This window comes from Heteronotia binoei, chromosome 18 (genome assembly GCF_032191835.1).
Source record: "Heteronotia binoei isolate CCM8104 ecotype False Entrance Well chromosome 18, APGP_CSIRO_Hbin_v1, whole genome shotgun sequence".
Classification (NCBI taxonomy): Eukaryota; Metazoa; Chordata; class Lepidosauria; order Squamata; family Gekkonidae; genus Heteronotia; species Heteronotia binoei.
This window is the reverse complement of record NC_083240.1, coordinates 17,519,290-17,544,596: the sequence shown is the minus strand read 5'-3', so window position 1 is coordinate 17,544,596 and position 25,307 is coordinate 17,519,290. Positions and strand designations below refer to the sequence as shown.

The 25,307-nt window shown below is 42.3% G+C and overlaps 1 protein-coding gene across 1 annotated transcript in view; it reads right to left on the bottom strand.

The window, feature by feature from the left end:
* Positions 1–20,328, bottom strand: part of PRDM2 (PR/SET domain 2) — a 61,513-nt gene extending 41,185 nt beyond the window's left edge. The window contains exons 1-2 of the mRNA XM_060259558.1: positions 20,204–20,328; positions 10,085–10,158 (exon numbers count right to left, since the gene is read on the bottom strand). Of these exons, the coding sequence (XP_060115541.1) occupies positions 10,085–10,126 (42 nt within the window). The 5' untranslated portion in view covers positions 10,127–10,158; positions 20,204–20,328. The remainder of the gene's footprint in view (positions 1–10,084; positions 10,159–20,203) is intronic.
* Positions 20,329–25,307: the final 4,979 nt, after the last annotated feature.

The window sequence follows — 25,307 nt, the reverse complement described above, 5'->3', positions numbered from 1 at the left end:
CAGGGCACTTTCTGCCATCAAGCAGCCAAAAACAAAACAAAACCCAACTACAGCTAACATGAGCTACCTTAGAATCACCATTCTTCAAATCAGCAATGTATTGCCAGTTTGATTATGGCCGAAGGAAAGCTATTTTCCAACTGGGTGAATACCGAAATAGTTTCACAATAGCCCTCTTCTAGATTAGTAGACCGAAACCTCAGCTGTTACGACAGGGAAGGTGGCCAAGGAACGGACTGTGGCTTACAAGGACTCTTGGGGAGTCCTGTCAGTGTGCGTTCAACAGGCCAAGCCACCTGTGGTCAAGAATGATATGGCTTTTCTAGGTAATTCTGCATTAGCAATGTTTTTGATGATGTAAGTCAATCTACATCTATGCTTAGAAAGTAGTTATTTTTTAAAAGTACACCATGTTACTAACTTATTGTGTATGTTTATTTTCCCCAATAAACAAATATAGCTAAGCTGAAATATCCAATTAGGGAAACAAAGTAAATAAAGCACACTCAAATGCAGTTTATAGTCCAACTCAAAGCTTCATATGGAAACTGTTTGTATTGAGGCACTGGTAAATATTTCAAGATGGGATAACTGTAACAAATCCTTCCCTCACACGGTTTGAAGGCTGGGGGAAGGGCACAAACTGAGAAAGTAAGAATGTACTGATTTTGGGACACTCAAAGAGCTGCACACAACATGCCACTGTAATCTGCTAACCTGCTTCAAAACAGTTGAACTCACAGCTGAGCAATTTGATTGGTACTGAATCTACTTGTACGGTCACTCCCTAAATTTACGGAGCATTGCATTCCCAGAAAAGAAATTCTGTTCCACATTATCACAGACACCTCTCAACAGTCTTGCTCTCTGGAGTCAGTTTAATTTGCCTGCCAGGAATTAACAAATTGGGGATCCGTAAGGTATCAAAACAGGAGAAGGCAGAGATTACAATTTAGAGCCTCCCCTCAACAAGAAAAAAAAGAGTCCCCCTCTAGAATTCCCGAAACCATAACGGACTTATTTCTCCCCTTCCAATTTCCTGCATTCATTCAGCACTCGGCTGCTTTCAACATTCCAGACTTCTTGAAGCATATTCAGGCCTCATTAGGCTGTGTGTTTTCCTTGTTCCTCTTTTGGTGTACAAAGTCCTCTATTTTTCTGCATAGCCACAGAGTCCCCTGAGCACCCCCCCCCCACCAAAATATCATAGACTCATCAAGATTTTATTCACTCATTTTTTGAGGACAGGGCAGCTCCTAAGCTTGGGGGTATATATATGTGTCAAACAAACAACAATCTGTCCCAAATGAGGCAGGTGTTGTTTATGGATATATGGAGCCATTTTCCACAATGGAAATCCAGTTGTCATCAATCTACAGCCTGTTCAAAAGAATTCCAGACTACTCAGATCGCTGTATAGGGCATATCATGGCCGAAAGGCATGAGAGATATGATCGTAATTCTCAGGCCAGCCTTGAGTGTGTAGAAGTTACTTTTGCAGAGTTCTTATTACAGGTAAACACAGATTTTTCCTTTTCTTTGGTGAAGAACTCCTCACACAGCCGCATTAGTACAACAGTCATTTCCAGCAGCAGCCTGAAGCAAAGGGACCAAGAAGCAAATTCTGGACCCTGCCCAGGGTTTTCACTCTCTTGCCAGAAACCTCACTTGAGGAAGCCTTACTGTAAAGAACAGGGCTTGTGAAAGTGCAGAGGCAGAAAGTCCCATTCATTTCAGCACTGCTTACACAGAAGACGATCCCAGGGGATTAAGCTCAGATTTCAGCCTGTATCCTAACACTACTTACAAACATATCATATGCTAGGAATACCCTCCATGAAAAAGTTTTTTTGGGGGTAGGAAGCCTACTGACATGCTCTGGAGAAGTAATAAATACAGTGAGCAAGAACTTAAACAGCTTCTGATGCTTTTAAAAGTTTATAAGGAAAGACAATGACAAGTACAACTGCTATTTTAAGTCCAGTAGCACCTTAGAGGCCAACAATATTTGGGGGGAATAAACTTTTGAGAGTCAAAATCAGACTGCAGTGTACAATGCCTGCCATCATCCTGAAGGCAAGGAAACAGCTTGATGTCTCTCCAAACAAAAGAACAAGCACTCCAACTGTTCAGGCAACCTGTGGGCATAGCCCAATACGCCCTCCTGTAGCTACACATCTAGGGGCTGCCTTGGATGACCTTTTCTGTGATAACAGCAATGGCCAACCAGCTGATCAGAACGAATTGTGGGAAGCCTATTCCAGCAACACAACTGTTGCTGGAGCCAAGCATTTGCTAGGTTTGTCACATGTTGAGTATACACCTTCTCCCCCACATCCCATCCCAACCTTTAAATGCTGTTTTCTGCATTTGTTTTTCTAACCAACAAATGTATGCCAGTGAGTTGTATACGTTCAGAAATGGAAGTTGTCATTACAAACTGACCATTCTGCAGGAGCCTGAAAAGCCAACTGCCAACATGGCCGGGGCAAAGCACCCCCTGTCAAGAATGCCACTTGAGGGCTTATTTGGGTGTTCAGAAAAGATGAAACAGCAAAAGTCTCTCCTGTTGCTCCTCACTTTCTCCAAAAACTCCATAAATCCTTGCCTCTCTCCTTCAGTCCCTTTTGTGCACCAGCAGAGCTGGGAGAGCACAAAGAGAGGTGAGCTAGTAAGCCATGGTAATCCTTATGAACATCTGCCTATTTGGATTCTAGAGAGCCCTACTGGAATGGCCCTGGGAACCAGAGGACAAACATTTATAAAAATCCACTGCAAATCCACATACACAAGAGCTTCCAAATTTACTAGAAAGTGAGAAAACCTGTACAGATAGTTACCTGCTATCACTGAACTAACTTTTTGTTTTAGTAAAAGAAACTCATGAAGGCCATGATCAATAAAATTTGCACACAGCACATGCCCAATGCTCTTCTTTATAAAGAACCAAGAATAGCATTATTGGGATAAATGCATATTTCAACTGTGGCTTGTCCTCTTAATACACGCAGCTCCCCCCAGCTCAGGGCAGTCAACATATGGTTTCCAGGCAATGGCCCATCCAGGAACTGCTTGGTGCCAGAGTCTGTATGTTTCAACAGATGAATGCTATTTGATGCATTCCTTGGAACAACCGTACACCTCCTTCTGTGCATTTCAAAAGGGAGAAGCAGCATTCAAAGCATCTGTGCATCCTTCATCACTTAGTTGGTATGCCACATGTGTTCGGTACTCCAATATCCCATATCTAGGCACCAAGAGTCTATGAGAACTGGCCCTCACACATTCTGTACTGCCTATGCTCAGGAGCGATTCAAAGGGTTTTAAGGACATAATACATGTCATAATCAAAAGGCTGTTGTATAGAAAAATAAGATTCCTCAAGTTTCCAGAGATTCAGTGCTGGTTAAGATATGGTTTGGTACCATGTGAATAAGCCTAATTAAACTATGGCTTGTGCAATCCCTGCAAACCACCAAAGATAACCATTCAAATGGCTAAAAACAAGATCTGTTCCAATGATCTGTCATATACCGGTTAGGCATTAACAAGAAAAAAAAGTTTAATCATCAACAGGTTTGTGCTCGCAAAAGACAAATCAGTTAACTGTTTTTGTGAAATAATGAAATTAACTTTATAAAAATCCAAATGATTTATTCTAGGAACACATACATCAGATCAATGTGAATGATTCAAAGAGCAAACCTTTTTTACCTTTTAGCCCAGAACACACAAACGTCAGCCTACACAAAGAACAGCAGCAATGTTTTACAAAAAAGTCAAAAGGTAATTTTAAAGGCAGCTGTGCTAAGCACACAGCAAGTCAATTCTTATCCTGCCTGGAGATGCCTGCAGTTACGGAAGACCCAGGGCCATTTTGCTGTGCTGTAAAGTTTGCCTCTGATAGCTCACAGCTAGAGGGGCATGTAGCCATCATCCATGGCCTAACAAGTGACGACATACAGAAATTTAAAAAGGAAAGCTGCCACCTGCAGAATGGCATTCTTAGCTTTTTATAATATTTGATCAAATAGCAGGCTATTATTAATTGACAAGTGTGAGAACCCTACAAACCAGTAACACAAACTAGCTTCAATTCGTGGTCTGTAATTCTTTGGTGGGGAAGCGCTGACCATAGCTTGCCAGTTTAATCCTTCAGTCAGTTGAAGTTTGTGCTAAATTAGTCAGTAACTGATTCTGATTGTATGGAGAGTGGAGGAGAAAGGGAGCACCGCACTTAATCAGGCAGTGTCCATTCAGGGCTTGGTGTTACACCTGAAACAACACCGACTGAGGGGAGAGAAGAGAGCCTGAAAGCCATTTAGACCGCTCCTTTCCTTGCGGTTCCATGCTCTCCTCCCATGGCCAACCTCAAATACACACACTCACATAAGATAGATGAGAGTATGGCTGGAGGAAGCATCAGTTGTACATCAGTTACCCAGCACCATGTTTCAGTGAGTTCAGCAATTGAGCCAAGCAGCATAATATAGTGCATACACAACCAAAGAACAAAACTTTAGATGCTCAGGTTGGTTTTTGGCCAACCTCCCATCACCTCCCAATGACAGGAAGAAGGAACCAATGCAGGAAGAACTTTCTAAAAACTACACAGCATTGCAGCAACATGTTTCTCTAGATGTCAATGAGCTCAAAAATCCTAAGAAAAACAAATTAAGGTCTAGACTGTTTGCTTCTATATCCAAAATGTCTTAAAGCCCTAAATGGCCCATGACCAAGGAAATTAAAGGCCTGAACATGAGCCTCCTCAAAAACTTAGGCTGAGGTCCATCTAGGGGTACCACCCCCCTTTTCTATGTATCTTTGGAGGTGAGAAGGACACCTGCCATAGACAGGACCTTCTCAGTAGTGGCTCCTCATTTCCAGAATTTCCACCACTCAACATTCCATCAGAAACCTGATTATCACTGGTGTTTTGCATTTTTGTAAATCACTCAGGTATTTGACTGACTTGGCTGCTCTGTTAGATTCTGCCCTCCCCCCGCAGTAGGTCAAATTTTTTTTTATCTTTATCCATTGATGCTGGTTTGGTTTTAACATGCTGCTATTATTTTGTTATGTTTTATTCCATCCTTCCTCGAAGGATCTCAGGGCAGCATACATGATTCTCCTCTCTCCTCATAACAGTTCTGTTAGGCTCAGAGATGGTAGGTTGGAGCCAGACTAAGTTCTCCAATGACATGATGGAGGTTTACTACCTCTCCCCCTGCCCCTTGCACTGCAGCCCATTGATCTCCATGAAACACTGCTCCAGCAGGATAGGGGATCGTGAGGAATGATGTTCGGGGGGAGATGTCTGCAAAGGGAAGGGGGAATGGGTGAAAACTGCCATTTTAATTTGGATCCAACTGAATGACTGGCCCAACACCACATGGCTAGGGGAGAACTTGAACCTAGATCTTCCCAACTCTTGTCCAAGGATTTTTTCTCTAAATATATTTTAACTTTACCTCTTTTTTTCTGGAGGATTATTTTATATTGTTGCTGATAGCCTCCCTGAGAGTCAAATGGCATAATCACCTTGACCACATCCTTGAATATATGTCTGAAGTGTACCTCAGAAATATTAGTTTCTCGAAGTATTTTTAAGGATTGTTAGTCATAGCTGAATGCAAGGGATGAAGTTAAGATGACAGTGAAAGTTAAGACAGTTTGTGGCAACTGAATTCCCTGCCCCACCCTCTTTGTCCCCAAAATCTGTCACAAGACAACATGCAACTTGTCTTCCACACAGTCTTAAAGTCAACTGAAATGTAGCAGATTAAAAACACTGACATTTCAGTAACTACATAAGTCTCCAAAAGACACTCCCTGCACTTCCCTCCCCTCAATTTTCCTGCCAGAGTTAAGCAAGTAACAGTATGTGCATAAAGATATTTTTGTCGCTTCTTTAAACAAAGAAATACATTATCTTTATGTTGCAGACAAATTGCACCATATTTAAATAAGCCATTCCCAGACCTCCTTCAAGAATGATGTGGAATAAGATGCTGATTTTGTAAGCCCCTCTTTCCATAATTTTGGGAGAAGGGAACAGTTGAGTTCTAAGCTGGCAGTTAAAAGCATAGAGAGGCAGGATGCTTGAAAGATGCATCAGGCATCAAAGACAGATTGTATACAGACCTGGCAATACCACTTGTCAACAAAGGTGCTGCAAGAAGAAAAAAAGAACAAACAAAAAACAACAGAGTTGATTCTGAAAGAAATGCTGAATTTTGCAGAAGCTTCTGGTTTAGTTTTCTTTAATAACATCCCTCTTTAATCTAAAGCCCCAAATATGGATGAGAAATAGTAAGGAGGATGCTTCTGGCATCATCTGGTTGATGGTGCACCCTAAATGTCACAGAAGAGAAAAGGCAGGGAGAAGAGTCCTGATCCGACACACTGAACTCCTCCAATACTAGAGAAGAGCAAAGCAGACAAGAGGGGGCCCAGGGGAGGAAGAGAAGCAGCATCAGGAGGAGCAAGGGTGCAAAGAAAAGGAAGAGACACCAGAGCAAGGGAAATAGGATTATATGACAGGAGGGTAGGAAGGAGGAATGATCCGGAGGAAGGACTCCAATGCCTGGTTCATATGTACAGGACAAGGAGGGGGTAGAATGGGCCATACCACTTCAAAATGCAGGTGGTGGATTTCTTCCTTAAATCTGTTCCTTTGCATGCATTTTTTCCATGCAAACAGAAAACCAGTACAGCTAATTCTACTCTTTGCCTACTGTGCTGGCTTTCTATTGACAGGGAGCTTCTAAACACAGGGCGGCATCCCCTCCCCCCGCTAAAATGACCTTCCTTCAGCCACTGGAAATGGTACTGCTTGTTCTACCACATCAGGTCTTTGGCAGCTGCTTGTCACCTCTCCGTCTCCTGCACATATCAACCAAGTCCCAAAGCAGACAGAAATCAAAATTATGATGGAATGAGCAGGCAGGAGAGGAGACACAGAACTAATGAACTGCCATGGTAAGGAACCATCTATTCATTTGAAATAACCAGCCACACCTCTGTGGGGGGAGGGGAGGGTTACAACAAAAAAACCTTGTATGCCCCAAGACCTCAGCAGCAAACTTACCTTCCCCCATAATCTTACAAGAAACATACACAGCTGTGAGCAAAAAACTTCTAGGCCCACAGATGGAATGGAAGGAAGGCCAAACATAGTTTAATGCTGGCCAGTTTCTTGTGAATTATATGGCACTGCTACTCGCTAGGATTCTTAAGCCAAAGTACAGACACTTCCCCATCCAGCAGCTGATGTAGCCAGTGATTAACACTACTTTGGACACCTATGACCATTCACTAATTTTGCTTTGGCAAGGAGATGACACGCTTAGCTGGTGGACTGACTCATAAGACAAGTGACTGATACTGCTAGCCTCATTTCTATTTTAGAGGTAGGAAGCAAAGGAATGAGAACACATGCTCTGGCCCTAACGTGACTTTTAATAAAGGGGGAAAGAGTGCATGCTATGCACTCTTGCTCTGTAAATTTAACACATTACAGGAACATCTCTAAGAAGTCAACCATTGTCGACCTGAGGCCTGTCCAATTTCAGTCTGCATGGCTGTTGACAAGAGAAGCTAGCTGGTACAAAATCTGCAAAGGGTTAACACACTGCACTGTTCCTGTTCATTATGGCCCTCAGACACAATGACTTATTTTGAAAGAATTCTCTTTCCTTTTCCCCGCACATCACAATTTGGAAGATGGCAATAAGACCCTGTCCCTCAATTAGTAACATGAGAAGAAGTAATTTTGGGGCATTTATGTCCTTCACAAAAATAAACAGCCAACGGCCTGGGACAGATTGTGTGACCATTGAGAACAGTGGGGGGCGGGTATTGGGAAGAGAGGAAAGAGAGAACAAAGGGCACAACTGCCTGTGGCAATTCCTCCCCCCCCCACCATCCCCATATGTCCCTACCTGTCCTTGACATTTGTTCCACTAGTTAATTTGTAAAGTATCCAAATTTAAAACTAGGATGAGGCATTGGCAAGCCTATCATCTTTATTTTATAGATGTAACAGTTGCTTTTTGACTAAATAAAGCATTTACAGGCATTTAAAGAATGGAAGAATATTATTAACAGAACTCCATTTAATAGCCTCTGGTGGTACAGTTTGCACCTTACAAAGGGAAAGAAGCCATGCTCTCATGGATTCTTTGGAAGTCGGTAATACCCAAAATGTACTAACGAGCCACTGAAAGCAGGAGGTGCTACTCCTAAGGAAGCAGATTCCTGGCAAAGGATCAGGAGGATTCTGAAGCTGGATATAAGCATCCTGCACTGAGAGCCTGTGACAGGTACATACACAGGAAAAAGGGACTGCACAACCTGCAAGGAATTTTTTTAAATTAAAATGCACAAAACTGCACAGAGGCAAAAAGGTCAGCCACACTCATTTGCAGAGCACATCACAGAATCATGCAGCACTTGCACAAACACATTCTACACAGCAAATACAACAACAAGAAAATTTATTTAGGACAAGGACTTCTGTTTTTTTCTGCAGAGGTATAAAGATGGCAGTTGGAATGCTGTGAAAATGCAACACTGCCACAACCAAAGCTGTAAATACTAGGATCTGGGGCTCCAAAGCAACAGGATGGACAGTAGGTTAACGACAGACAAAAAGAAATACTTCTTTAGTCAATGAGTAATTACATTGCGGAATTCACAAGCATGGATGGCTTTAAAAGGCAGTTAAGACAGGTACAAGAAGGGTACATCTATCAATGGCTTCTAGCCATGGTGACAAAAGAGTACCTCCATATATTCAGAGGCAGTAAACCTCTGAATACCAGTGCTAGTAGACTATATCAGGGGAAGGCCTTGGTCTCTGTACCCCATTTATTGGCCCTGTGGGGCAGCCATGGACCAGCAAGTCTCTTCTCAAGCTCTTAGGAGCAGCCCAGAAGAAAGAGATACAGTCTAGAAACAAAATGTGGACCAGATAAAGAGACTTGGCTGTGATACATGACCCAAGCCCCTTTCCACAATGACTTTACTCCTCTTGAAGAAACAGGGATATTTAAAATTAGAGGGGCTTGATTCATCTTGGAAAAAAGTACGTATCTACCCTTCATTCCTGCCGTGTGTACAGAAAAGCAAACATGTTCCACTCCCAAAAAGACATCTCTGCTCAAACTTCAACTGCAAGTATATTCAAAATAAACTGCAACTGACATCTCACACACAGTTACCTGGGGATTGTTTTAGGGTGTAACTAGATTCAAAATCAGTACCACCTTAAATGTCCAACAAGATTTTCAGGGTATGAGCCTTCTAAAGACTGACAAAGGGAGCTTTGACTCTCAAAAGCTCATACCCGAAAAACCTTGTTAGTATCTAAGGTGCTCCTGGACTTGAATCTAGTTCAATTACACTCAGTGGTAGTTACTTCCAGGTGAACATACATAAAATCGGGCTTTGATTAAAAGAACATTCTTAGAAACACACAAGAATTTAAGGCTAGACAACCAATGGTCCAGCCACTATTTTGGCTGAGAAATGCTGAGATCTGTTTTTCATACATTTTGTCATAAATTGTGATGATGGCATGGATGCTGCAAAACCCAAAGCCAAGCCTTTCTACAAGTTGCTTCTTATGAACAGTCTGGGGGTGGGGTCACGAAGCATGATAGGAGGGCACAGGATGTAACAACCTTGCTGGAGCTAAAGCAGGTCTGTGCTTCGGTAGTGTTCATCAAGACCCCTAGGCAAACCAACTTCATTCCCATGAAGAAAAAAAATTGGAATGCAAAATGCAACAGTTAATAACATGTTTTCTTAACAAACTAGTGTTTTTCATGGCAGTGAAATGATTCTACAAGCAGATTAGAATTCATTTACACAAAAAGTCACCTTACAAAAATAATCTTAATAAAACTGAGCTATACATTTTTGATCCAGCCAGAAAGAGAGAAATGTTGAACATGTCAAATCGAGAGGACTAACTTAAAAAAAAATTCTGCTGGGGTACTATTTCTAGCCAGGATGAGTAGATAACCATTCCAATATAGTAAAAAATTACTTTTGAGAAAGTCTTTGCATTTAGACTCACCTGATTCATTCTGGAATCCTGTTGCGTTCTGAAAAGATACATACAACAAAGAAACTCCTGTGATTACATGAACCCTAAAAAGAAAAACAGAAAATTGTAATATGCACCTCCCTACAGGTTTATAAGTGATTTGAAGCTATTGTCAAATCAACAGTTTTCAAGGGCTGAAGAAGATCTTTCCTTTCCTGTCAGAAAACAACTTACCGTACTTATTTATGGAAAAATCAGATTCCAGCCACACCAGGGTCAGGCTTAACAAATTCAGGGTTTTCACACAGTATTTTTATAGGGCTGGCAGGCTGGTCAATTGATTGCTCAAATGTGGCCAAGTGACCATTATTATTTGACTGTGATCAAATATCAACAAATAGCCCCTGATTTTTTAAAATGCCATGGTGTGGGTGACAGCTTACCTTTTTTCATATTTCATTTGGGAGCCATTTCTCAGCAAGGGCAGGACTGAAAGTCACTGGCCCCAATACCCTGCAGCTGTCTGGGACCAACCTGGCAGTCCAGAAATACTTCTCCTTCTGGCCACTTTCTACAACCAAAATTGTCTACAAAGCAGAAGAGTTGATATGCTCCCTACTGGGCACCTCCATCTTTAAAAACAATGTGTGTGGGGGAGGGGGGGTTTAGAATAGTTGCCAATTGCTTTTTTTCTGTTTTATTTTATTTCTGGTTTTGAAACTGTCAGTGCTAATAAGAATGACTGTTTAGTGGCTTCTTCACATAAAGAAAATATGTAGCTAAAACTGTTATAATCATTTCTTCTAATTTTGGAAGATAATATTCTTCTGTATTTGTAATTTCCACACATGCCAAACTTGGCAACAATCAACATACCACCACTAATAACTTGCTGTCTGGATACACAACAAGATTACCACCACTAATATCTTGTTGTCTGGATACATCGAATTAGCAGCAGATGTTTTAAATGTTTTAACATTTTTATATTTAATGTTGTTTGTATTTATTGTTAAATGGTTGGGCATGCTGTTGCTGACCCTCGTGTTGTTAGCCGCCCTGAGCCTGCCTTGGCGGGGAGGGCGGGATATAAATTAAATAAATAGCTTTATCCCATCTTGACCTGCCATGAACTGAAAAGACAGCATATATGTATTTCTAATAAACAAACACGTTTGTTCTAATAAAATGAATGTGTTAAAAAACAGGTGATCATATTTGACCAAGCAATTTGCTAATCAAACAGCCAACCCTATTTTTCTTTAAAAAGAAACAGATGTAAGGCTTGCTTGCCCCACAAATGCATCAGTACTTTTTGAAATGTAGATATCGCAACAACACGCTTAAATATCAGGTTGGGGTTTCTTTGAGGTCACGTTCATTATATGCTTTTACATTTTTATATTTCCTACAGTCACACTGCAAGACTTGTTTCTCATACTTGGAGGCAATAAACTCAAAATAAGATTGTTCGATAATATCTACCCAACTGTAATGTGGCAATATGTTTAAAGTACATTTTCCCTGCTTCAATGGGAAAGGGCAACATGGCTCTGAATACTGCACAAATAGCACTCATCTGCCCTCAGAGATGCATGCTCTCAGTTTCACTGCAAATTGTCACAGCACTTACTGACGCTGAATGTGGAGAATAACTATTCTGTTCTGCCCAATGCATCCTAACATTTGGAACACATTCCATGGCTGAAAGCAGATCCTGCCACCTGAGAAATTAAGGAGGGATGAATACAGGCAATAATTCACCAAGTGATGGCTTACCACAGTCTACATCAGAGGAAGGTCTCAGCTTCTATGCCCTGTTGTTGGCCTTCCAGAGGAGCTGGGTGGCCACTGTGTGAGACAGGATGCTGTACTAGATGGACCACTGGTCTGATCCACTTAATCAATTTTTAAAAGGTGAAAAAACACTCTACTCTGAAACCCTGGGGAGGATCATGCTCAGTGGTAGAGTGTTTGCTTCACATACAGAAGGTACCAGGTTTAAGTCACAGCATCTCCAGTTAAAAGGATCAGGTAATAGGAGATGTGACCTCTACCTGATTCTAGAGCAGGGTTCCCCAGTATGATGCCCACTGAGTCATGGTGCCCACCACTACTTCCCCCTGGCACCCACTGAGCTTTTCAGAAAGTAGACAGAGACATTATAAGGCATGACTTATTACTGGCAGCCCTTATTCAAATGATAGGGTTTTCTACAGCTGCAACAGCAGCCACAACAGCTGGAGAATTGAGAGGACCGGTAAGCCCTGGGCTTTTCTTAAGTTTGTATGTGGTTCCACTTCCTGTTTAGTCTGTCTTTCTTTTTATGCCCCTTTTCTTCTTCCAGCCTAGGCATTTTCTTTTAATCCCTCAATCTCTTTCTCCTTTCCTCATTCCTCCCTCAGGATTTCCTTCATTGCTTTTCATTCCAATTCTTTTGCAAAGTAAGAAGGGAGGTATTGCATTTGACCCTGCATCCTGAAACAGCCATTGGGGTGGTGCTCACCACACCCTCTCAAAATTATAAAAGTGCCCACAAAAAAAGGTTGAAACTCCCTACTTCAGGGGTCCACTGCCAGTCTGAATAGACAAAAGCAGACCAATGGTCTAAGGCACTATTGCCTTGCCCAATGGTGAAGACTATCATGGGCGTGGACTAGACTTCTTATATCCTTATTTAGCCATGGTGATGGAGGGGAACCTCCACACTACACCTCTGAAACCCAAAGCCATGAGGCAACACCAGGGGAAGGCCTCAGCCACTATGCCCTGATGTTGGCCACCCAGAGGAACCGGTTGACCACTGTGGATGCTGGACCAGATAGACTATTGGTCTGATCCAGCAGGGCTCTTCTTATGCACTTCTCATATGCAGTTTTCAACATGCATGTGGTATTTGCATTCTTTTCTCACACAGGCCACCGAGAAGTTCCTTGTGTTCTACCTCAGAATCTACCTCATGAATTCTACGAAATTTGGCCTTCTTTTTAGTCTCCTTCTTACAACAACACAAATTACCGTATCTGTACTATGTAAGATGCACATGGAGATGTAAATGGAGAGTATCTATGGCTGTGTAATATGTAGACTAGACCATGCTATTTATCTATGGTTTTGATCAGGTACAGAAGCATGGCAAGACAGGCCAGAAAAAAGGCTCTTCAAGTGGTTATCTACATTTGTTCCCCCACTCTCTCCACCTCTGAAAGGTTAAGAGTGCAGCAATGTTCAACATATGCTCTGACAATACCAAACAACTTTCCATTCTCAACATTGGTGTACCAAAAGAATACAGTGCCACAAATGAGAAAGTACAACACTGATTTCCCACCATCACCAATGCCAACAGAACCACAGGGCAAGTTTTACTTTATATAGCTCGCATGAACTAAACATTCTAAATCCATTAAGTGCACTCCAAATACAAGCTTCACCCATGTCAAAATTGGAGTAAACAAGGAAACAAAAACCAGATTCGGCCAAAGTGTCCAAAAGCACTGCCTTGAAAGCCAGAATGTTATACAGACTTTCTCATTACTACTGAAATTCAACTTTCAGAAATTCTCCAGAGAATCTAAGAATACATCTGATCCAACAGAGGACTTCAGAACTGGTTCACTGTCTTCTTTCATTCTCTTTTGCCTTGCCTTACCAAAACTGAAACAACTTTAAAAATCTAACACAATTTCTATAGATTGATTCTTCCATACAAACTAGTATTCTTCCACACAAATGAACAGGAAGCTGACAGGGGAAAAGGCACTGCGAAGAGGTATCTAGTTTCATTTTGTCCTTCCTCTGCTGGTTCATTATTGACTAAGAGTACTGAATTAGCTGTGTGGGTTTTGAAATCAATAAAAATGTGATCATCAGAACCTGGGTCACAAAATAAAATGCTAAGAATTTTTCAACACATTAGACAAAGCTCCAGCTTCAATGAAGGTCCCATTTTCTACCCCCTGCCACCATAATCCTCAAGTGATCAAGTGTCCAAATCATTTTGTCCTAGAACTACAGAACCGATATATCACCTGCTTTATAACATCCACTACGTAGACGTAACTGACTCAATCATACAACATTCCTGAATGCAAATCAATTGGACTCCAGCATAACAGCATAAACAAAAGAGTGTTTGCCTAGATGGAGAATATCATTTTCTTGGATGAATAAAAGACAGCAGGGTCTGAAAGAAAAAAGCAGACAGTTACATAAGCAAGGGCCACTGATTCAAAGGCTACAGTCAGAGAACCCAGGTACCCTCTACTTTGCTTGGGACAAGATCAAACCTGGTTTATTCTGCGTTACTTCCGCTCACCCAAGCTCCATGTAGAAATCTGCTATATGGAAGGGGTGGGTGGGTGAAATCCCAGTTTTCTGAAATGTCTGCCCATTTCAATTTAGAAATCAATGCTAGACTGCAGACTTCACACATTAGAAGTCTTCAATCACAGTCTCAATTCAGCCTGTGATGAGGAGTGCATGAGCCAGAGAATAAAATTAGGCCACTCACCCTAAATACAAAGAAGAAAGGACTAAAGATGGTGGGGAAGGGGAGTTAAAAACTATTCAACAGCATCTATTGAAATGCAGTCTGAGAAGAAACTCTTCCAGCCAGCGGAGCTACTATTCAGCTCAATAATTGTTATATCTCAAATTATGAGCTTGACAATCATATTCTGATGGTACAGTGCAGACATAATGTTCCCAATGTCCTAACCATGGTTTCCTTTAACCAAGGTACAATGTTGCATCTTCATCAATACCCCATCCATCCGAGTTTCCTCATTCAGTGTTTTCAAACCTTGGAATCAAGACTCTGGCTATCTTTCTAACTCTGGTAAGTCTCAACAAGAGAACATGATGTGCTCTTATTGATCAGCACATCACTGGGAGAACATTACTGGAAACTCACAGTGGGAAACTCCTAGACATAGTTAGTAGACAGGGGACATTGCACCAACATGCATTCAGCAAAGCAGTCACTCCATTTGTTGGCGTGCATTTCTCTCCAAAAGTATTCACATATTCTCTATGGCTTCTACCCAGTTCCTTCTGAATACAGCACAGAGCTAAGTTTACAGCTGGGAACAGATGTGAAAACGTATATTTATTACTATTTATTAGAAGTACTAATAGACCATCTTGTTTAATTTTTCAAAGCCATTTACAGCAGGGTTGGTCAACGGTAGCTCTCCAGATGTTTTTGTCTGCAACTCCCATCAGCCCCAGCCATTTGCCATGTTGGCTGGGGCTGATGGGAGTTGTAGGCAAAAAACATCTGGAGAGCTACTGCTGGCCACCCCTGATTTACAGAAAACAAACAGAATTGTTACCATAAGTTAAAACTCAGAATTATACCAAAGGATAAAACCAACAATAACTTCAACCCAGACTTATAGTGTCTGCTTATTAAAAATGATTGGCCCAAAACAGTTTCCTTAATATTTAATGACTAACTAATCAAGGGCTGCTCTGAATAAGAACATCTTACCCGCCCCTCTCCAAAACTGCAAAAGAAAAGTAACCTTGCTAATCTCCTCTGGAATACAGTTTCAAAAGCAATGGAAAAGGGCACTGTTGCTTGCTTACTTGATGGAAACAGGGATGGCCAAAAATTAAATTTTTAAATAATCTATGGGTTTCATCATCAGCATCTATTGAAATGCAGTCTGAGAATAAACTCTTCCAGCCAGCGGAGCTACTATTCAGTCCAATAATTCTGCCCTGCAGTTTTACCCATTATGAAGAACTTAATCCACTAAAGGGCTGCTCCAGGGTCTCCGACTAAGATGCTATAGATGGTCTAAATGTATAGTGTGACTGACCACTACAGCAGAAAGATGTAACAAGTTAAAAAAAGAGGAAATCCATCTAATCATCTACCAGGCCTACCCAAGCAGACTCTGTCCCATGTCTAATTCTGAAGAAGCATTATGACAGAAATGCCTGATGCTGCTCTTTCTCCACATGCTCAAATCAACTTGGCCCCAAATGAAAGATGTGATACAGATCTAAAGTTAGCCAGATCATCCTTACCCAGCAATAACTTCTTCAGTACAAATCAATCAACAGTCTTGTTCAGAAGCCAACTCCTGAACAATTCCCATGAGCTTTCTGGAAAGGAACCGGATCTATCAGTTTCTGAGGGCAGACCGTCTGAACTGGACCCCCTTTCATGCTAAGAAGAGAATAGTAGATCAAAATAAACCATTAGCAGATAACGGTCTAATATGCACCATAATATTTACCAAACAGATCATCAAATTCTTGTCTAGTGCAAATGAGTAGATTAAGCATGCGTAATTCTCAGATGGGCAAGATGCTTCTTTACAGTTTAACTCCTTTTTAGATAAGCACGCATTAAGCCTTTTTCAATACAGAATTCTAATAGCACTGCTAATTTAAATAAAGTTTTAAAAAAACCCAGATAATTCTGAGCTTGGGATTTTAACATTATTTCAGAGTTCTCTGTGTATTTTACTCAGGAGGGGGATGCAACCCTAGGCGTTCGTTCAATTTTAATGCGGTCAACGACCAGGACAAATCAGAAAAAATGCAACCCTAGGCAGTTCTACTCAGGAGCAAGTCCCCCCTTTTAAAGGGGCTTACTCCTAGGAAGGTGCTTTTAGAACTACAGCCTCAATGGCTAAACCAGAAGAGAATCCCAATTTTTGCTATAAGCATGCACCAAAAGAAAAGCAGGAAGGGCAGAGAACATGTTACAAACATCCTGATTGTGATAATATTACACCAAACTGTGTTTGTGTAAACATATGTAAGCATTCAAGACACACATAACTCCAAGTGGTAGTACAAATGAAAAAGTTGTGAGAACACATTTGAGCCCGAGTGTACAATACAAGAAAGAGAAGCTCATTATTAGACAACTGCCTTTCTGAGTTGTGTGAGTGGGGACTGTATTTAGGATGCAACCAATGCACATTTAAAAAGGTAAAGGTAGTCCCCTGTGCAAGCATCGGTCGTTTCCGACTCTGGGGTGACGTTGCTTTCACAACGTTTTCACAGCAGACTTTTTACGGGGTGGTTTGCCATTGTCTTCCCCAGTCATCTACACTTTCCCCCCAGCAAGCTGGGTACTCATTTTACCAACCTCGAAAGGATGGAAGGCTGAATCAACATGGAGCCAGCTACCTGAACCAGCTTCTGCTGGGATTGAACTCAGGTCATGAGCAGAGGTCTCTGACTGCAGTATTACAGCTTTACCACTCTGCGTCACGGGGCTCTTAATGTACATTTACTTGGAAGCATATCTCACTTTGTTCAGTGAGATTTCTCAGTAAGCATATACTGGACTGCAAACTGTCAATAAAATACCTTGGTTTCAATAATGATTTAAATTTCATTTCCAATTTGTATTTCAGTTATTTCACAAACAAAAGATGTAACCTTATAACCAAGTAGGACTTTTATACATCCCCCAAAAGGTTACATACATACAGACACAAAACAAAACTATTTACCGAGGCTGCAATCTGAAGCACAGTCAAGCACCACAAAGCATTTCAATATTACATATAAAAGACTAAAGTTGGTATGTTCTATTTCTCTAATAGGCACATTGCACAAATATATGTTTTGTAACTGAAAGTAATGCTGATGTGGCCACACTAAAGAGAAGCTGTTTTCCAATGAGCATGCAACAAAAGGACACACCTGTGCTGTTTACTAGCCTCCAGTTCCAAAGCACATACACCAGTTTTGACATATACGTATCATTTCACCAAATCCCCATTTATATCTTTGCAGTGAAAGAGTAGCTATTATTTCACAGCACAACAAATCTCCTTGTGCATTAGGTGAGGATAGGGGAGATACCTCTCTATCCAAAAAAACCTTGACATTGCGGTCTCCAACATTCAAAATGCATCAAATACCAAGCATTATGCCCTGGTTTCTTTTTTATACAGCTATCTGCTACACTCTTATTTGTTCTGCCAAAACAGACCCAAGAAAGTCAACACCTTAGGGCTGTTACTACAAATAGAATTTGTCAGATCATAATTTCCAATGCTCTTAAATCTTTGGAAGCTATTCTTGGAATTGTAAGCACTCTCAAACTATTCCAGTGAGAAAGAAGGATGTTCCAAGGCTTAATTCTCAATTTAATTGTGGATGCATCCATCTCACAGAAACTGCATCTCCAAAGCCATTTGCATCCAGATTTCTAGGGATAGAACAACTATAGATTTTTAAAATGGGCTTTTAATACGCAGGCACAGAATCCAAAGTACATCTGCAATGTTTTTGGCTACTTTTTTTTTTAAAAAAAAAATCACATTTCCATTGCATATAATTTGAATGAAATACCTGCACTGGCTGAAACATACATTAGATTTATGCATGCACAAAACTCAAGACATTTTTGCAGGTTCTTCCAGTAACATATGTAAAAGGCACTACGTATTTCAGCTAAACATTCCCCCATTGCTCACAAAATATTTCCTTTCTCTCCCAAATGTGTCAACAATGTAAACCAACTTCCTCAGACTCCAATTTACATCTACATTTCAGAACCAAATCCCAATTCAGAGGCATTTCTCTCAAGTTCTTAAAGAGGTAGGATGTGCTAGAGGCTAAGGCCTGTCTCTGAACACAATGGGGGGAGGGCAGGGAATCTAGAAATCAGCTCAGCCTTGATGCCCCTGCCTCCTTCCCTTATAAAAGACCTGCCAGAAGAATTGGCTTTTCATTCCTCCTCACCATTGTTACAATAGCAGATACTACAATTCTTTCTTTTCCATCTCCTGATGCTACATCTTAGCTCAAAGAATCCAAAGTACAGAACGAAGACCCCTGGGCTCTTTGAAGGACTGCATCCTGAGTTTTCACTTGCCCTTTGCTTTTGGGTACTGGGGGGGGGGGGGGTGTGTCACCCCCAGAGCAATTCTCCTACCCACTTGGGGTAAAATATTCCTCCCCAATCTATATGTGCAGGAATTTTTTCCACCTATCCCCTCAAATGCCATCCAGCATCTGAGGAGGGGGGAAGGGGGGCTCACAGGCACATTTCCACCTCTTCTTGGGGATAAAATATTCACCCCTACCATTTTATTCCTCTCTTACTCCATTCCCCCACCCAGCTCCTCAAGCATCCACCATCCAACTTGCTAGCACTGAGGGGTCCAGTGATGCATATCATGCCCCACACAATTAGAATGGGGTCCCAGTCAAAGCCATCCTTCAGATAAGATATCTCTACACCTCCCCCCACCCCGCTTTCTGCTTGCATGCCTCTATCTGCCTACTGGACCAAGTTCCCAATCAAAGCCATTCTTACTCTCCTTAAGATAAAATGCTCCCCCATTTATTTAAACACCCTTCTGTCTAACCCAATCCCCTCAACTACAGCAGAGCCCCAATCAAAGCCACTGGGATACCCCTTGGGATAAAATGCCTCCCTACCAATGTACCCTCTAAGTTGCAGAGTCTTGTGAGCAAAAATTCTACTTTGCGAGCTACCGGCATTAAAACTGTGAGCTATTGGCATTAAAGTTGTGAGCTAGTGCACAAGGTGCATAAATTATTGCGCTTCCTGAGCTAAGACAAAAATCTGTGCGCTGGAGGTTAAAAATCTGTGAGCCAGCTCACGCTAACTAAGCTTAGAAGGAACACTGCTCCCTTACACATACGCTCATTGTTGCATCCACGCATCTGACACTCCCCCTCGGACTGCAGTGGAGCTCCAGCCACAGTCACTTCATACTATCTGGGGGGGACCCATCCCACGCACGCACCCACCCCTCTCTGGCCTCCCAAACAGCAGCGGGGTCCCGTTCAGTGCCACTCCCCTCCCCGCGCGCCATGTACACTCCTGCATCCCTCCACCTGCCCCCCTAAACCTCATCCAGTATTTAAACACTGGGGGGGAAAGAGGGTTCCTTTTTACGGCTGCTTCCGTCTCGGGGGTGGGGGGAATAAACTACCCACGTGCGCCCCTTCGTTTTTGCCCCCCCACCCATCCCACTCACCCCCACCCTGAATTGAAACGGGAGGGAAGAAAAGACACAGCCTTCGCGCCGCCCCCCTCCTTTCCATCCCTCGCAAAAAGGGGGAGATAAAGATGCCTGACTAGGCTCCTTGCGGGGGGGAGAGGATATTACTCGGGGGAGGCACAACTGCCTTTACCTGCTCTTCGTGACTCCCTCCCGCCCGAGCCGGCTCAGTCCTCCGGCCCAAGCAGGCCCCGCCGGCCCCCTCCCGACGCCATTTTGTCTCCAGCCTCGGAAGTGACGCTTTCGCCGCCGGGAGGGGGCGAAGGAAGAGAGAGGGGTAGGGAGAGAAGGGGAGGGGGCGCCGCCGATCTCCCCCCCCCCCGGGCGGTGGTACTTTTGAGTTTCTGGCCTCGTGAAACTCTCGCCTCCTCAGTCTCCCTCCCCCCAAAACAAGTTTGTTTTACCTCAGGTGGGGTTTTTTTTGGGGGGGGGCGCGCGAAGCCTCAGGCAGTGTTCCTTCTCTGCCGCCCCCCCCCCGGGAAAAAAAGGCGCCAAAGTTCTGCGCCGCACCCGCAACGGACAGGCGCGCGCACGGCTCTAGACCTCGCTGAGGTACCCAGCTGAGCAGTGGTCCCCGTTTTTAAAAAAGAATTTTTTGAAAAGAGTTTAAAAGAGGTTTCAAAAAACAAAAAAACAAAAAACGAGAGAGAGAGAGAGCCAGAGCTGGGGTCCCTGGTTCATAATTTTTTTAAAAGTAAAATTTTATTTTATTCTACAATTCAGATAGTGTGAAAAGGGGAAGGAGTAAAAATAATAGTTGATCACCAGTGGCTTTTTAAACGTTTGATAAGGACACAATTATATAATACACAGATTAAGAGTAGAATAATCCCTGGTTCAGATTTCTCTGAGTCTTGTGAAATTTGCTGGGTGACCTTGGGTTGCCAGCTTCCAGATGGGGCCTGGAGATCTTCCCATTTTTATGTCTGACCACCAGATGACAGAGATCAGCTCCCCTGAAAAAAAAATGGCTGCTTTGAAGGATTGGCTCTATGGCATTGTACCATGCTGAGGTCCCTTCCCTCTCCAAACCCTGACCTCTCCTGGATCTGCCCCCAACGTCTCCAGGTATTTTCCAACACTGACCTGGCAACCCGAACAGGCGATATGGTGGGGACCCCTGGAGTAGACAATACAAACCTTGATGGACCAAGGGTCTGATTCAGGATAAGACAGTTGCATGTGTTCATGGAGTATAATCTGGGGAGAATCAGGAGCTGACTGCCTTGGGTTAGATCAAGGCTCCCCAAACCAGCAAGTACCTTTGAAATTCTTTCACAGGGTAGTGGCCACAACCACGAAATGGCTGCCACAGGAGATAAACTGCAAAAATGTTAGGGACAGAGGTCACGCATAATTCAAGCTCACTGTGCTGGATTCCTTGTCTGATGAAATGTGCTTAAGAGCACACAAAAGCTTACGTTCTGAATAAAAATTGGCTGATCTTAAAGGTACAACTTGACTCCTGCTTTGTTCACCATAATTCAAATAGTAACTTCTCAATATTTCTGGCAGAAACTGTTCAACAGGATGCCTTTTAAAATAGAGCTGTGGTGCCAGCTACTGCTGAAACAACTCTGTAAAATCTGTTCAGCCAATCAGACGCCGTGCTCAGCAAAAGCCCCACTTTCTAAAAACACTTGGCAAGAGTCAGGATAGAAAGGTGTCAGTGGGCACCACATTGGCTGTTTGTGATTTAGATTAAACAAGCACAATTCTACTGACAACTAGTAACATTTATTGTTTAGAAGCTGAAACTCTCTCTAGGTCAGGGGAGTTTTGTTTTTATGGTGCAACTTCATTAAGGAGCAGGTACTCAGGAAACCTGAATTTGTGGAATTTCTGCCTTGACACTATCCAGGAGAGCCAGTTTGGTGTAGTGGTTAAGTGTGCGGACTCTTATCTGGGAGAACCGGGTTTGATTCCCCACTCCTCCACTTGCACCTACTGGAATGGCCTTGGGTCAGCCATAGCCCTGGCAGAGGTTGTCCTTGAAAGGGCAGCTGCTGTGAGAGCCCTTTCCAGCCCCACCCACCTCACAGGGTGTCTGTTGTGAGGGAGGAAGGTAAAGGAGATTGTGAGCCACTCTGAGATTCTTCAGAGTGGAGGGCGGGATATAAATCCAAATGTATGTATGTATCCTAAGCAAATGACCAAAGTAAAGTGTGAGTTGATAGAAACTCATTTGTAAGCAGGTACAATATGGGAGACAGTTTAACATGTATGCAGCTTATGCTGTTAGGGAATAGTTTGGTCTGCAAGGCTGAATGTGTAAGTCTGTTAACAGTTCTCTATAATCATTGATTTTCTGGAATAATTTTTCACTTTAAATGGCACCTAAAATTATTTGCTGCTGTATAAAACAGCAACAAAAACAAGTTTATAATATCATGCAGAGCATGAAGTCAAAGTAAATGATAAATGTGCTTTGGATCAGGAAGTGGGTGACCTCTGGCCCTCCCCACACACTTAAATTTTATGTCCTTCTTGGTGTAGATGACTGGGGAAGGCAATGGCAAACCACCTTGTAAAAAAAAGTCTGCCGTGAAAACGTTGTGAAAGCAACGTCACCCCAGAGTCGGAAACGACTGGTGCTTGCACAGGGGATCTTTCCTTTCCTTTCCTTTCCTTTGGTTGATAAGAGGCTTCCACATGTTCTTGCCACTAGCTGGCGCCAGAATGCTGTTTATGAAACATCCTGTTTATAAGGTAACATCTGCAGCTTTCCATTGCCAGAGCTAGAGAGAGAAAAAGTTTCCTATCCTGCCTCTGCAAAGTATCATTTATTCCAGGGGTGGCCAATGGTAGTTCTCCAGAAGTTTTTTGCCTACAACTCCCATCAGCCCCAGCCATTGGCCATGCTGGCTGGGGCTGATGGGAGTTGTAGGCAAAAAAACATCTGGAGAGCTACCATTGGCCACCCCTGACTTATTGGCATCAAATGCCAAAATAGGCATTATTTCAATTCAAATGTCCATTTTTGCTTGCTGGCCCTTGCAATCCTTCAAAACCAAATTTCTCCAAAATAATATAAATATTTACATTCTAACTTTGTACTAATTGTAACCTTCTATTCTAACTTTGTACTAATTGCACAGTCCAAGGAGGCCTACCGATAGAGGCTTTTAAAAACCAGTAAGGTTATACAAGTAATAAAAACCTTTTAAACAGTGAAAAAGCACTATATCAGTAATATTGTGTTATATCAGATTCTATCTGTGGCTACCCTTCAATTTATTTATTTACTTCATTTACACCACATCTTTCTCTCTCCTGGGGACCCAAAGCAGCTTACATTGTTCCCCTGTTTTCTATTTTATCTTTACAACAACTCTGTGAGGTAGGTTCAGCTGAGACTGTGAATGGTCCAAGGTCACCCAGTGAGCTTCCATCATGGCAGTGAGGATTCAAACCTGGGTCTCCCAGATCCCAATCCAGTAATCTAAGCACTACACCACATGTGGCACACAAGAGCAACCAGAAGTTCAAGCAGTCCAAAACCCAGCTGCAGAGATTCTAGCTGAAGCCCAGTCTAGAGTCCAAACAGTACTAATTCCACTGGGTTTTAGGACTTACTGATTCAATGTATTTTATTTTCATTGCTGGTTCTTCTTCTACTACTACTACTAATTTGCTGGTTCTCATTTACTTTATGCCCTGGCTTTAATTTAATGACATTGTTGAGTCTGCCAAGGCTTTTTATTTCTGTCAGTTAATTATCACAGGTTTTATAGTCTTTTAATTGTTTTATTGTATTTGTACTATTTGTATTGTAAGCTACCTAAAGAGTCTACTCAGCTACAGAACAACTGTCCAGGAAGCAAGCCCCATTGATCAAGATGGGAATTCATTTATAGGTAAATCCGCTAAATCCCCTAAAATGAACAAATCTGATGACAATAACTTGTGGATGAGTTTCCATACCAAATCCCTTTTACAAACATAAATGCTACTGCATGAACACATGAAGCTGTCTTATACTGAATCAGACCATTGTGATCAATTAAAGTCAGGCTTGCCTTCTCAGACTGGAAAACTCTCCAGAATCTCATATGTGTTTTTCACATCACCTACTGCCTGGTCCTTTCAGCTGGAAATGCCAGGGATTGGACGTGGGACCTTCTGCATGCCAAGCAGATACTCTACCACTGAGCCACAACTCCTCCTAACCATGTTTCTTTTTTGAGCACACCAGTGTTTACTGTTCCTTTTAAAAATGAAGTTAATGCTGTGCCAAAATATAAATTCTTACTAGTTCTGTCCTTCAAGATTCTTCCTGAGCAAACAGACCTTAAATATTCAACCAATTCTATTTATTTTTAAGAAACAGAACATCTCTTACAAATGACCATTCAGGCTACTTACCTGGACGTACACTATTTTGGGAGATTTGGGCCCAATCAAATATTTGTTCTGGTTCATAGTGGTGTGCAAGTACATTGAAAGGGAGGCTTAGTTTTGTCCTGAAATGACCTTTTAGGAACTGGCCTTGCACTGGAAATGGTTGTGCAAAGGAATTGCCTTTAAGGCACTCCTCTCTGACACAGTAATGGTGCCTTTTAAAATGCAAAACTACTTGATAATCAGGACAATCCTGTACAGAGTTATTCCAGCCTAAACCCATTAAAATCAATCTTCTCAAAGTTGTGTAACTGTGTAGGATTTCACTGAAGGGTTCATTCTTCCTTTGTACTTCACTGTTCCTTTCAAAGAGTTTGTGCAGATGAAACTCCAAATGGATGTGGGATTCTGAACAGCTTGGGCCAGGTAGGGTTGCCAACCTCCTGGTGGCACCTGGGTATATCCCACAATTGCAATTGATCTCCAGATGGCCAAGATCAGTTCCCTTGGAGAAAATGGCTGCTTTGGAGGCTGGATTCTCTGGCATTCCATCCTGAAGTCCCTCCCTCAAACTCCCCCCTCTCCAGGCTCCACCCCCAAGATCTCCAGGTATTTCCCAACTCAGAACTGGCAACCCTTGGTCCAGTGAACTAAGGGACTCTCTCCTCCCATACACCCTAGGCTATTCTCTCAGGTCATCCAGGGAGGCCCTACTTTGGGAACCCACTATGGACAAGATATGCCTAGTATTCACCCTCTTTCTCAATAGCCACACCAAATCCTTGGCATGTCCTACACTATGAATAGTATTTGGGCACCCACACATACTGACTGGCCCTTTCCGTCCCTGACATTTCCAGCTTCCAGTTTTAATTCAAAAAGCCTTTGAAATTATA